This window comes from Salvelinus namaycush, chromosome 32 (assembly GCF_016432855.1).
Source record: "Salvelinus namaycush isolate Seneca chromosome 32, SaNama_1.0, whole genome shotgun sequence".
NCBI classification, from domain to species: Eukaryota; Metazoa; Chordata; class Actinopteri; order Salmoniformes; family Salmonidae; genus Salvelinus; species Salvelinus namaycush.
The window spans coordinates 19,502,246-19,515,032 of record NC_052338.1 but is presented as its reverse complement, the minus strand read 5'-3'; the positions used below and the strand labels follow the sequence as shown (position 1 = coordinate 19,515,032).

The following is a 12,787-nucleotide window of genomic DNA, read 5'->3' as shown; positions in this document are numbered from 1 at the left end:
CAAGTTTGCGGATGACACTACAGTGGTAGGCTTGATTACCAACAACGACGAGACGGCCTACAGGGAGGAGGTGAGGGCCCTCGGAGTGTGGTGTCAGGAAAATAACCTCTCACTCAACGTCAACAAAACAAAGGAGATGATCATGGACTTCAGGAAACAGCAGAGGGAGCAGCCCCCTATCCACATCGAAGGGACAGTAGTGGAGAAGGTGGAAAGTTAAGTTCCTCGGCGTACACATCATGGACAAACTGAAATGGTCCACCGACACAGACAGTGGGTGAAGAATGCGCAACAGCGCCTCTTCAACCCCAGGAGGCTGAAGAAATTTGGCTTGTCACCGAAAACACCCACAAACTTTTACAGATGCACAATCGACAGCATCCTGTCGGGCTGTATCACCGCCTGGTACGGCAACTGCTCTACCCACAACTGTAAGGCTCTCCAGAGGGTAGTGAGGTCTGCACAACGCATCACCGGCGAAAAACTACCTTCCCTTCAGGACACCTACAGCACCCGATGTCACAGGAAGGCCAAAAAGACCATCAAGGACAACAACCACCCGAGCCAGGTTAGTACAGGTGCATCAAAGCTGGGACCGAGAGACTGAAAAACAGCTTCTATCTCAAGGCCATCAGTCAGTTAAACAGCCCCCACTAACATTGAATGGCTGCTGCCAACATACTGACTCAATCTCAAGCCACTTTAATAATAAAAAATTGGATGTAATAAATGTATCACTATTCACTTTAAACAATGCCACTTTATATAATGTTTACATACCCTACATTACTCATCTCATATGTATATACCGTACTCTATACCATCTACTGCATCTTGCCTATGCCGTTCGGCCATCGCTCATCCATATATATTTTAATGTACATATTCTTATTCATTCCTTTACACTTGTGTGTATAAGGTAGTTGTGAAATTGTTAGATTACTTGTTAGATATTACTGCACGGTCGGAACTAGAAGCACAAGCATTTCGCTACACTTGCATTAACATCTGCTAACCATGTGACCATGTGAACCTGACTCCAGAAATGCAAATCAGTTGTCAAACCAGTTTAGAGAAATGATATGTGTGTCTAACAGATCCATAAGTGTTCTCAAAATGTCCCAGAAATATTAATATACAAATCATAACAAAAAATCATAATCAATAGTGACAGATACACCAGTGCAGCAAGCTGAAAAGATTTGGCATCGGCCCTCAGATCCTCAAAAAGTTCAACAACTGCACCATTAAGAGCATCTTGACTGGCTGCATCACCGTTTGGTACGGCAACTGCTTGGCATCATACCGCAAGGCACTACAGAGGGTAGTGTGTACGGCCAAGTACATCACCAGGGCCGAGAACCTGCCGTCCAGGACATAGTTTTGCATCTAATCCGGTTTCGGCACAAAAAATGACTGAATTCATGCAAAATACGGTCACGGATTGGGATCCACTCCCTTGCAAAAATGGGAGGTGTGTGTGTGTGTGTGTGTGTGTGTGTGTGTGTGTGTGTGTGTGTGTGTGTGTGTGTGTGTGTGTGTGTGTGTGTGTGTGTGTGTGTGTGTTTACCAGGTCGTTTGGGCCCTGGCGAGGTGTGTGAGCCCATGCCATGATGCCCAGGCTGCAGAGTGGCAGAGGAGCCTGGCATGATGGAGTCATTACTACAGACTGATAGAGTGTCTGGAGGGAGAGAGAGGGAGGAGGAGGGAGAGAGAGGGAGGAGGAGGGGAGAGGGAGAGAGGGAGGAGGAGGGTGAGAGGGAGAGGGGGGGGAGGGAGGAGGGGGGAGAGAGAAGGAGGAGGGTGGGAGAGGGAGGAGGAGGGTGAGAGGGAGAGGGAGGGGGGAGAGAGAAGGAGGAGGGTGGGAGAGGGAGGAGGGCGAGCGAGAAAGAGGTTATCAAAGACAGAAGAGGATTCTGAACACACATTTCTCCCCCTACCCATAATACATAGAATAATCCACAATATAGAGCTTTTCTGAAACTCAATGACACTACCTCCTACCAACACCTCCTCACCCACCTTTATGGTTGAATATCCCCTCCATCTCCATGGAGGAGCGTGAGTGGGCGATGCAGAGCATGGCGCAGGGTACCAGTCCCTCGTGGGCAGGGGAGCGGTCCGTGGTCCGCACCAGACACCAGTCAGGCTTGTCATGGCACCTCTCCAGGACCTCCACAGTCTGGCCCCTCCGGACGGTCAGCTCGTTGCTGTTACCAGCCATGAAGTCATGGATCACCACGGTCAGCTCACAGCCACCAGACAGCTGGAGGAGAGGAGAGAGAGATGGTCAGGAGGAAAGGTGAATCACAGGAGGTGGATCATTATGACATCATTTCCCTGAGAAGCTAAAGCATCAAAGTCCTCAGGTCCTTTTCAACTGAAGCCTTCTCTTCATGATCACATTTCAGAAATACTGTATGCTGTGCTCACCTGTCTGGGTGATATTGGTATGGCCAGAGAGATGACCAGTGTATGCTGTGCTCACCTGTCTGGGTGATATTGGTATGGCCAGAGAGATGACCAGTGTATGCTGTGCTCACCTGTCTGGGTGATATTGGTATGGCCAGAGAGATGACCAGTGTGTGTGTGTGCTCACCTGTCTGGATGATATTGGTATGGCCAGAGAGATGACCAGTGTGTGTGTGTGTGTGCTCACCTTGTCGCTGTCCAGTGTGTTCTGTGAGGTGCGTGAAGCGATAGATATGGTGTCCGGTTGGCTGCTGCCGTCACCCTGGCTGTCCAAGTCCTCTCCATCCCTGATAGAGACAAATACACAGGCAGAGGTGAGTGTGGAAGTGTGTGTTTGGGGAGGTGGTTATGTGTGTCTACATGCATATGAGTGTACACAGAGGACAAAACATTAAGAACACCTCCCTAATATTGACTTGCACCCCTGCACCCCTCCTGCCCTCAGAACAGCCTCAATTCATAGGGGCATGGCCTCTACAAGATATGGACTCCACAAGGCAATGGGCTCCACAAGGCATGGACTCCCCAAGGCATGGACTCCACAAGGCAATGGACTCCACAAGGCAATGGACTCCACAAGGCAATGGACTCCACAAGGCAATGGACTCCACAAGGCATGGACTCCACAAGGCATGGACTCCACAAGGCAATGGACTCCACAAGGCAATGGACTCCACAAGGCAATGGACTCCACAAGGCAATGGACTCCACAAGGCAATGGACTCCACAAGGCAGTGGACTCCACAAGGCATGGACTACAAGGTGTCGAACACGTTCCATAGGGATGCTGGCCCATGTTCACTCCAAAGCTTCCCACAGTTGTGTCAAGTTGGCTGGATGTCCTTTGGGTGGTGGACCATTCTTGATACACATGGGAAACTGTTGAGTGTGAAAAACCCAGCAGCGTTGCAGTTCTTGACACACTCAGCCTGGCACCTACCACCACACCCCATTTAAAGGCACTTCAATATTTTGTCTTGCCAATTCAGCCTCCATGTCTCAATTGTCTCAAGGGTTAAAAATCCTTTAACATGTCTCCTCCCCTTCCTCTACACTGATTGAAGTGGAATTAACAGGTGACATCGATAACGGATCATAGCTTTCACCTGGTAAGTCTATGTCATGGAAAGAGCAGGTGTTCATAATGTTTTGTACACTCAGTGTATGTGTATCTCTGTGTGTGTAGGTGTGTATAGTATACTTATGCATTTGTGTACCTGCGGTGTCCCTTGTGGTGCTTGGCGGTGGCAGACTTAGGGATGTGTATGGGTTCCTTCAGAGCTCCTCTCAGGTGGATGGTTCGCTCCTGGATCACCTCCCTGACGTGTTTGATCCAATCCTGCTTGTTCTCAATGCTTGACGCCTGCCATTGGCCCAGGGAAGGGGTCAAAGGTCGTAAATGAATTCACCCAATCACCTCGCTCTCAGAACTGATACTTTATTCTAAACAGTTTCATAGACCCCCACTGGAGAAGAAACGGTTATATTCCAATACCCACACGACTTCATTCTAAGTAGTAAGCTAGTGTGGACATTGAAACATAGAATAAGGAGAGTAGGAGAGGAAAGGAGACAAAGAGAGGAGGCCACAGTAGAGTATTGAGATGCAGCCGAGGGCTGTGTTAGGTGTTAGGCCAGTTAGTACAGTTTTACTCACCATCGATCCATGTTTGCATCCCTGACTTGGCTTTGGTTCAAATATAGAATAGAGAATTTCACTGGTTTGTGTTTAGTTCATTTATATTACATTTTCAATGACAGAATGGCTCGAGATGACTGACGGACAACAGTTAGAGCATTTTGGTGGTGGCTAGTTAGTTAATTAGTTAGGTGGTTAACAGTTATATTGATGGACAGAATAGGAACAGAGTCATTATATTACGTCAGAGACAACTGGTTAGGAGTAGGGCAACATGATTTTCCAACCACTGACACAAACAAGAAGCTTCAGTACTAAAACTAGCTTTGGAGGTGGGTATTAAAAACATAAGATGTTCAATTCGTTAAGGAGAGAAAGACAGAGAGAGAGACAGAGAGAGAGACAGAGAGAGAGACAGAGAGAAGAGACGGAAGATGAGAGATAGAGAGTCAACACGTGAGGTGTCAAATCCTAAAACAAGAAGAGATCCATTTTTCTAGAAGAGAAAGCTGTATATGCCTCTCATCCATACAGAGGATGCAAAAAGTAGCTAGAGGGTGTGGGAGTTGGAGGAATTGTGGGAGTTTAGGGGTTAAAGTTCATGTCAGTGGTGTTGGCGTAAGCATGTTAGCCCACGGTTGGTTAGCAAACAAACGTTAAATATTCAGAGATACAAACATAAACAAAACAGCCCCAGACGCAGATGTACTGTACTAGACTAGACTGTGTTATAGAACAGTCATTAGACCCAACACAGAGAGATAAAGAGACCAGGGTAACAGATGTACTGTACTAGACTAGACTGTATGATAGAACAGTCATTAGACCCAACACAGAGAGATAAAGAGACCAGGGTAACATATGTACTGTACTAGACTAGACTGTATGATAGAACAGTCATTAGACCCAACACAGAGAGATAAAGAGACCAGGGTAACAGATGTACTGTACTAGACTAGACTGTATGATAGAACAGTCATTAGACCCAACACAGAGAGATAAAGAGACCAGGGTAACATATGTACTGTACTAGACTAGACTGTATGATAGAACAGTCATTAGACCCAACACAGAGAGATAAAGAGACCAGGGTAACAGATGTACTGTACTAGACTAGATGATAGAACAGTCATTAGATCCAACACAGAGAGATAAAGAGACCTGGGTAACAGATGTACTGTACTAGACTAGACTGTATGATAGAACAGTCATTAGACCCAACACAGAGAGATAAAGAGACCAGGGTAACAGATGTACTGTACTAGACTAGACTGTATGATAGAACAGTCATTAAAGACAACACAGAGAGATAAAGACAGCAAGGTAACAGATGTATAAAGAGGGAGAGAGAGAGGTACAGAAAGGAACAAGAAACAGAAGCACATACGAAGGTTCATACGAAGCTTCACATCCATCAGGCAGCACCATAGTCATGCAATCAAACAGAGGAGAGGAGAGGAGAGGAGAGGAGAGGAGAGGAGAGGAGAGGAGAGGAGAGGAGAGGAGAGGAGAGGAGAGGAGAGGAGAGAAGAGAAGAGAAAAGAGAAGAGAAGAGAAAAGAGAAAAGAGAAGAGAAAAGAGAAGAGAAAAGAGAGAAGAGAGGAGAAGAGAGGAGAAGAGAGAAGAAGAGAAGAGAAGAAGAGAAGAGAAGAGAAGAGAAGAGAAGAGAAGAGGAGAAGAGAAGAGAAGAGAAGAGAAGAGAAGAGAAGAGAAGAGGAGAAGAGAAGAGAAGAGAAGAGGAGAAGAGAAGAGAAGAGAAGAGAAGAGAAGAAGAGAAGAGAAGAGAAGAGAAGAGAAGAGAAGAGGAGAAGAGAAGAGAAGAGAAGAGAAGAGAAGAGAAGAGAAGAGAAGAGAAGAAGAGAGGAGAGGAGAGGAAAGGAAATAAAGGAGATAGATAGATAGATAGATAGATAGATAGATAGATAGATAGATAGATAGATAGAAGGGGAAAGGGATAATGGGAGAGAGGAGAGATAAAGGAGAGGAGAGAGGGATAAATGGATGGGGAAAGGGATAATGGGAGAGAGGAGAGATAAAGGAGAGGAGAGAGGGATAAATGGATGGGGAAAGGGATAATGGGGGGAGGAGAGATAAAGGAGAGGAGAGGGATAGATGGATGGGGAGAGAAAGATGAGAGGAGAGAGGGATGTAAGGTATTCTCCTCTGTTTTTACCTTGAGTACAATCTTGTTGTCGGAGGTTGGGGTGCGTCCCACCCACAGAGCAAACTTACAGGGGTCTCCCTCAACGTGCTCTGTTACCCCCAACTCTGACGTCTGGAGAGAGGAAGAGAAATCACTGACATTTTATTGGAATTCCTTTGGCAATATGTAATACGTATACTGTATGTGTATTTAACAATAACACACCATAAACACAGAGAGAGATACAGACAAATAAAGATGGAGACAAAAAAAGTGACACAGAGACAGAGAACGACTTAAACAGAAGGGAGAGAGACACAGAGAGACAGAGTTTTACTCACGTAGAGTTTGCTCTTGTACATGTACTTGCTCCGTCCGTTGGAGTCCTTGACCTCCTTGCTGAAGATGAGGGACATCTCGAAGAGGAAAAGGTGCCGTTCGCGACCCTTACGGATCAGAGTCTTAGGATCCCACACCTGGCATGACTCCTGCAGGATCAGCTCTCCCTGAGATTCAATGTTCTCATCGAAACCTACAGGGGAGGGAGCAAGAGAGATGGAGGAAGCTATAGAGAGTTACTTCACTGTACATATGTGCATGAGCATCGTTGGCTAGATGTGTGTGTGTCCTACCCTCCAGCATTGAGAGGTGTATGAGCATCACTGGCTAGATAAGTGTGTGTCCTACCCTCCAGCATTGAGAGGTGTATGAGCATCACTGGCTAGATGTGTGTGTGTCCTACCCTCCAGCATTGAGAGGTGTATGAGCATCACTGGCTAGATGTGTGTGTGTCCTACCCTCCAGCATTGAGAGGTGTATGAGCATCACTGGCTAGATGTGTGTGTGTCCTACCCTCCAGCATTGAGAGGTGCATGAGCATCACTGGCTAGATGTGTGTGTGTCCTACCCTCCAGCATTGAGAGGTGCATGAGCATCACTGGCTAGATGTGTGTGGGTCCTACCCTCCAGCATTGAGAGGTGTATGAGCATCACTGGCTAGATGTGTGTGTGTCCTACCCTCCAGCATTGAGAGGTGTATGATCATCACTGGCTAGATGTGTGTGAGTCCTACCCTCCAGCATTGAGAGGTGCATGAGCATCACTGGCTAGATGTGTGTGTGTCCTACCCTCCATCATTGAGAGGTGCATGAGCATCACTGGCTAGATGTGTGTGTGTCTCACCCTCCAGCATTGAGAGGTGTATGAGCATCACTGGCTAGATGTGTGTGTGTCTCACCCTCCATCATTGAGAGGTGCATGAGCATCACTGGCTAGATGTGTGTGTGTCCTACCCTCCAGCATTGAGAGGTGTATGAGCATCACTGGCTAGATGTGTGTGTGTCCTACCCTCCAGCATTGAGAGGTGCATGAGCATCACTGGCTAGATGTGTGTGTGTGTGTGTCCTACCCTCCAGCATTGAGAGGTGCATGAGCATCACTGGCTAGATGTGTGTGGGTCCTACCCTCCAGCATTGAGAGGTGTATGAGCATCACTGGCTAGATGTGTGTGTGTCCTACCCTCCAGCATTGAGAGGTGTATGATCATCACTGGCTAGATGTGTGTGAGTCCTACCCTCCATCATTGAGAGGTGCATGAGCATCACTGGCTAGATGTGTGTGTGTCTCACCCTCCAGCATTGAGAGGTGTATGAGCATCACTGGCTAGATGTGTGTGTGTCTCACCCTCCATCATTGAGAGGTGCATGCGCATCACTGGCTAGATGTGTGTGTGTCCTACCCTCCAGCATTGAGAGGTGTATGAGCATCACTGGCTAGATGTGTGTGTGTCCTACCCTCCAGCATTGAGAGGTGCATGAGCATCACTGGCTAGATGTGTGTGTGTCTCACCCTCCAGCATTGAGAGGTGTATGAGCATCACTGGCTAGATGTGTGTGTGTCCTACCCTCCAGCATTGAGAGGTGTATGAGCATCACTGGCTAGATGTGTGTGTGTCCTACCCTCCAGCATTGAGAGGTGTATGAGCATCACTGGCTAGATGTGTGTGTGTCCTACCCTCCAGCATTGAGAGGTGCATGAGCATCACTGGCTAGATGTGTGTATCTCCTACCCTCCAGCATTGAGAGGTGTATGAGCATCACTGGCTAGATGTGTGTGTGTCCTACCCTCCAGCATTGAGAGGTGTATGAGCATCACTGGCTAGATGTGTGTGAGTCCTACCCTCCAGCATTGAGAGGTGCATGAGCATCACTGGCTAGATGTGTGTGAGTCCTACCCTCCAGCATTGAGAGGTGCATGGCGTCGTTGGCTCTCTTGGGGACACTGAGCATGACCTCCAGTCCATCCTTGATCTCTCCTTTCCCCTCCTCACAGCACGTCAGCAGCTCCTACACATCAGACAGGTTCCATCAACAAACACCCTTTGAAAGCAAATCCGCCATTTTATTGTGAATGACACTCAGCCAATTAGGGGGTGCCTCAATTACCCATAACCTGGGATGTAGAGGAGAAACCAAAAATATGGTCTGAACGCAGGACGAGATTATGGACGTCAAGTAACATACTCACTAATGATAACTAGTGTGATGGGTGCATAAAAGCTACTCACCAAATAAAAAGGCATGTCCCTACATTCTTGCTCATCACAATGTAAACATACGGGTACAAACATTTGTTGTGGTTGTGTATGTGGTTTATAGCAGAGGGTTGCTATGGTTACCTTGAGCAGGAGCTGGTACTTGGTGATTCGCTGAACAGGCTTGATCAGGTAGGAGGAGATGGAGTTTGCTAATCGGTGCCGCTGCTGGATCTCCTGTACACGCCCACACAGAGAAACACAGTGATGTGATTGGATGCAAAGAGCTGTCCGTCACAGTGAGGGCCAATGGGAGAGCAGGGTACTCACGTCAAAGTAGGGACCGGCGTGCTCTAGGATGAGCTGGGTGGAGTCTGGTTTGTTCTTACAGTAGTTCACATACATCTGGAACTTATCAGCCTGGACACACAGAAATACAACTAAGAGTTTAAACAAATATACTCCAAAGCCATACGTTTCCTTTTTGACTTATCACAATTTAGAAATAGAGATATTAAAGTATTTTAATTATTCTTTGGAGTGTATCCTCTCTCTATTTCATAAAAACCTACATTTGGCTATTTTAGGGACACACACACACACTCACCCAGGTGACGAAGCAGTGGCCCACATCTTCTGGTAGCTGTTCATACTTCTCCAGCTCTTTGAGGAAGATACTGATGATGGAGGAGAGGAGAGAGGGAAGAAGAGAGAGGGAAGAAGAGAGAGTGAGTGAGCAGACACCCTAAAACTGTATAGTGTTTCTGCATTAGAAATTAACTACAAGTTTCAACTGTTTGACTACCAAAAGCAATGGTTAGTGCCCGTCAGGACAGCTGCAATCATTTGCTGTCTGTCTGTGTGTACGGATGTAAACGACATACTTGTGATGGAACTCATAGAGGTCCACCATGTTTCCAAAGATGATGTGTTCCTTGTTGACGATGCCAGGAGGGATCTCCTCTACCCCACTGGTCATCTCCCACAGGTACGTCTGGAGGGAGGAGGATGGAGAGAGGGGGTTAGATCACACACACAGAGGGGGCAGATATATTACATCAAATCATTCACAAAGTCACAGCCGCTGCATATAATGGAATTCAACACGGCACCCTACATTTCAGAAGATCGTGTGTTGTGTTCAAATTTCACAAGGTGGCGCCAGACATTGGCACACTATAATCACACTATAAGTTAGGGCACACGTGTCAAACTCATTCCATGGAGGGCCGAGTGTCTGCAGGTTTTTGCTCCTCCCTTGTACTTGATTGATGAATTAAGGTCACTAATTAGCAAGGAACACCTAGTTGTCTCGATCTTAATTGAAAGGAAAAAAGGAAAACCTTCAGACACTCGGCGGGATGAGTCTGACACCCCTGGGTTAGGGGGTAGAGAAAGAGAGGGTAGGCTAAACTTACGTCCGTACACTCCCTTAGGTCTCTGACATAGGTCTTCTCTGTCTGAATCAGTTCAGCCATGATGAACCTGCTCACACAAACACACACATGGTTAGCCTCTTCTGCTGATCTACAGCATTATCAACAGAACCCTTAGTCTGTCTGCCCTGTCCATTTAGACCTGTAGGAGTTAGTGTCTCATTAAAACATCATTATAACCTGGCCAGAACGCATTATGATGGGGATGCATTTTAAAATGCATTGTCGTGTCTGTAGTTGTGGCTGTTTAGAGCAGTGTGTGTGTGTGTGTGCGTGCGTGTGTGTGTGTTTTAGCTAGGAGATGTTGAGTGGGGACAAGAGGCCAAGGCAGGATCAACTGGTTGATTGCCTTTGGAATTGGTTTATTATGACTGTTTATTATGACCGATCTAATGCGGTTTCAGGAAGTTAAGAGGAAGTGATGACTCACTCCTTCCTGCGAGCGGACTTGCGTTTCTCCTCGTTGAGTTCGTGAGCCGCATCTCTCAGCTTGACCTCTGACCCTTGAGGTGTGGCCGGGATCATGTCCAACTGAAGCTCCTTACTCTGAGAGAGTGATGGGGGGAGAGATGGAGGGAGGGAGACATGATTTCCCCAAAAATACAGTAGGTCTGTACCGAAAAGTACTTTTAAAGAGCTTCACTTTTTTTAATCTGCACAGGGCATGGATCATCATACACAAGTGTACACTAAAAGCCTTCAGTGTGCAGAGAGGATTTTTCAATTAATATTTCCAGCAACCATTACATGGAAACCCCCCCCCACCCCCCCCACCCTGTCGACACCACCACACCCCCCACCCTGTCGACACCACCACACTCCCTCCAGACTTACAGCCTTTGAGGTAGTGTCAGATGAGATACCCCGTGCCTCCTTCTCCCCCCCACCCCCCACACCCACGAGACTTACAGCCTTGGAGTTAGTGTCAGATGAGATGCCCAGTGCCTCCTTCTCCACCCCCCCAGCCCCCCCCCCCCCCAGCACCACACACCCTCCAGACTTACAGCCTTGGAGTTAATGTCAGATGAGATGCCTCCTTTTCCACCCCCCCCAGCCCCAGCACCACACACCCTCCAGACTTACAGCCTTGGAGTTAATGTCAGATGAGATGCCCAGTGCCCCCCCCCCCCAGCACCACACACCCTCCAGACTTACAGCCTTGGAGTTAATGTCAGATGAGATGCCTAGTGCCCCCCCCCCCCAGCACCACACACCCTCCAGACTTACAGCCTTGGAGTTAATGTCAGATGAGATGCCTAGTGCCCCCCCCCCCCCCCCCCCCGCACCACACACCCTCCAGACTTACAGCCTTGGAGTTAATGTCAGATGAGATGCCTAGTGCCCCCCCCCCCCCCCCCCAGCACCACACACCCTCCAGACTTACAGCCTTGGAGTTAATGTCAGATGAGATGCCTAGTGCCTTCTCCAGACTGGTCCGGTACTTGTCCATACGCAGGGAGAAGTCTCTGTAGTGTTTGTCCACCACCGTCACCCACTTCTTTATGTCCACAGCGTGACTATGGCCCTTATCACAGAAACCATCTGCTAGCTGGATCAGCAGCTTGACACGCTCTTTTGTTTGCTGGGGGGAGGGGGTGAAAGTGAGAGAGAGTGAGAGTGTGAGTGAAAGTGAGAGAGAGAGTGAGAGAGAGTGAAAGTGAGAGAGAGAGTGAGACAGCGAGAGTGAGAGGGAGAGTGAGAGAGAGTGAAAGTGAGAGCGTGAGAGTGAGTGAAAGTGAGAGCGTGAGAGTGAGAGAGAGTGAGAGAGAGCGAGAGTGAGAGAGAGTGAAAGTGACAGAGAGAGTGAAAGTGACAGAGAGAGAGAGAGAGCAGGGAAGGAGAGGGTTCAATTTTAAATGTGTAATGCTAGGATTCAAAAACATTATGAAGTAAAGATCTGTCTATATAGTTCTGTCTGTGTGCCTGTCTGTCTGTCTGTGTGTCTGTGTGTGTGTGTGTCTGTCCTTCCTATCCTGGCTGTGATGTGGAAGTCTTCGTGCTCCTTCAGCAGCTCCTGTGTGTGTGTGTGTGTGTGTGTGTGTGTGTGTGTGTGTGTGTGTGTGTGTGTGTGTGTGTGTGTGTGTGTGTCTGTCCTTCCTACCCTGGCTGTGATGTGGAAGTCTTCGTGCTCCTTCAGCAGCTCCTGTGTGTGGTGGATACTGGAGCCGGTGGAGGTGTGTGTTGACAGGTAGAACTCTCCCGTGTCGTGGATCCACTCCAGAGCCTGAGGATTACACACACAGAGATCGTTGAGGTGGACATTGGAGTAGAGAGATAGACAGAGGTTACAGATGAGCTGACAGAAACAGAGAATGAAGGGGACAGAGAGAACAGCCATTTTGACTAGGAAAGAAAACAAAAGACAAAAAGAGAGTTAGAGTGAGAGAATGAGAGAGATAGGGAGAGAGAGAGAGATAGATAGAGAGAGAGAGAGTGAGCTTGAGAGATAGAGATAGAGAGAGAGAGAAAGAGAGAGAGATAGATAGAGAGAGATAGAGAAAGAGAGAGAGAGAGAGCTTGAGAGATAGAGATAGAGATAGAGATAGAGAGAGAGAGAAAGAGAG

At 47.8% G+C, this 12,787-nt stretch overlaps 1 protein-coding gene across 1 annotated transcript in view; it reads right to left on the bottom strand.

Annotated features, from left to right (window-relative positions):
- LOC120026857 (triple functional domain protein-like) overlaps window positions 1–12,787 on the bottom strand; it is a 116,455-nt gene that overhangs the window by 27,150 nt on the left and 76,518 nt on the right. Inside the window, exons 24-38 of the mRNA XM_038971573.1 lie at window positions 12,325–12,447; window positions 11,608–11,805; window positions 10,654–10,769; window positions 10,206–10,272; window positions 9,672–9,781; window positions 9,395–9,464; window positions 9,118–9,207; window positions 8,932–9,024; window positions 8,488–8,599; window positions 6,596–6,786; window positions 6,285–6,386; window positions 3,690–3,835; window positions 2,660–2,759; window positions 2,023–2,266; window positions 1,571–1,681 (exon numbers count right to left, since the gene is read on the bottom strand). Of these exons, the coding sequence (XP_038827501.1) occupies window positions 1,571–1,681; window positions 2,023–2,266; window positions 2,660–2,759; window positions 3,690–3,835; window positions 6,285–6,386; window positions 6,596–6,786; window positions 8,488–8,599; window positions 8,932–9,024; window positions 9,118–9,207; window positions 9,395–9,464; window positions 9,672–9,781; window positions 10,206–10,272; window positions 10,654–10,769; window positions 11,608–11,805; window positions 12,325–12,447 (1,873 nt within the window). The remainder of the gene's footprint in view (window positions 1–1,570; window positions 1,682–2,022; window positions 2,267–2,659; window positions 2,760–3,689; window positions 3,836–6,284; window positions 6,387–6,595; window positions 6,787–8,487; window positions 8,600–8,931; window positions 9,025–9,117; window positions 9,208–9,394; window positions 9,465–9,671; window positions 9,782–10,205; window positions 10,273–10,653; window positions 10,770–11,607; window positions 11,806–12,324; window positions 12,448–12,787) is intronic.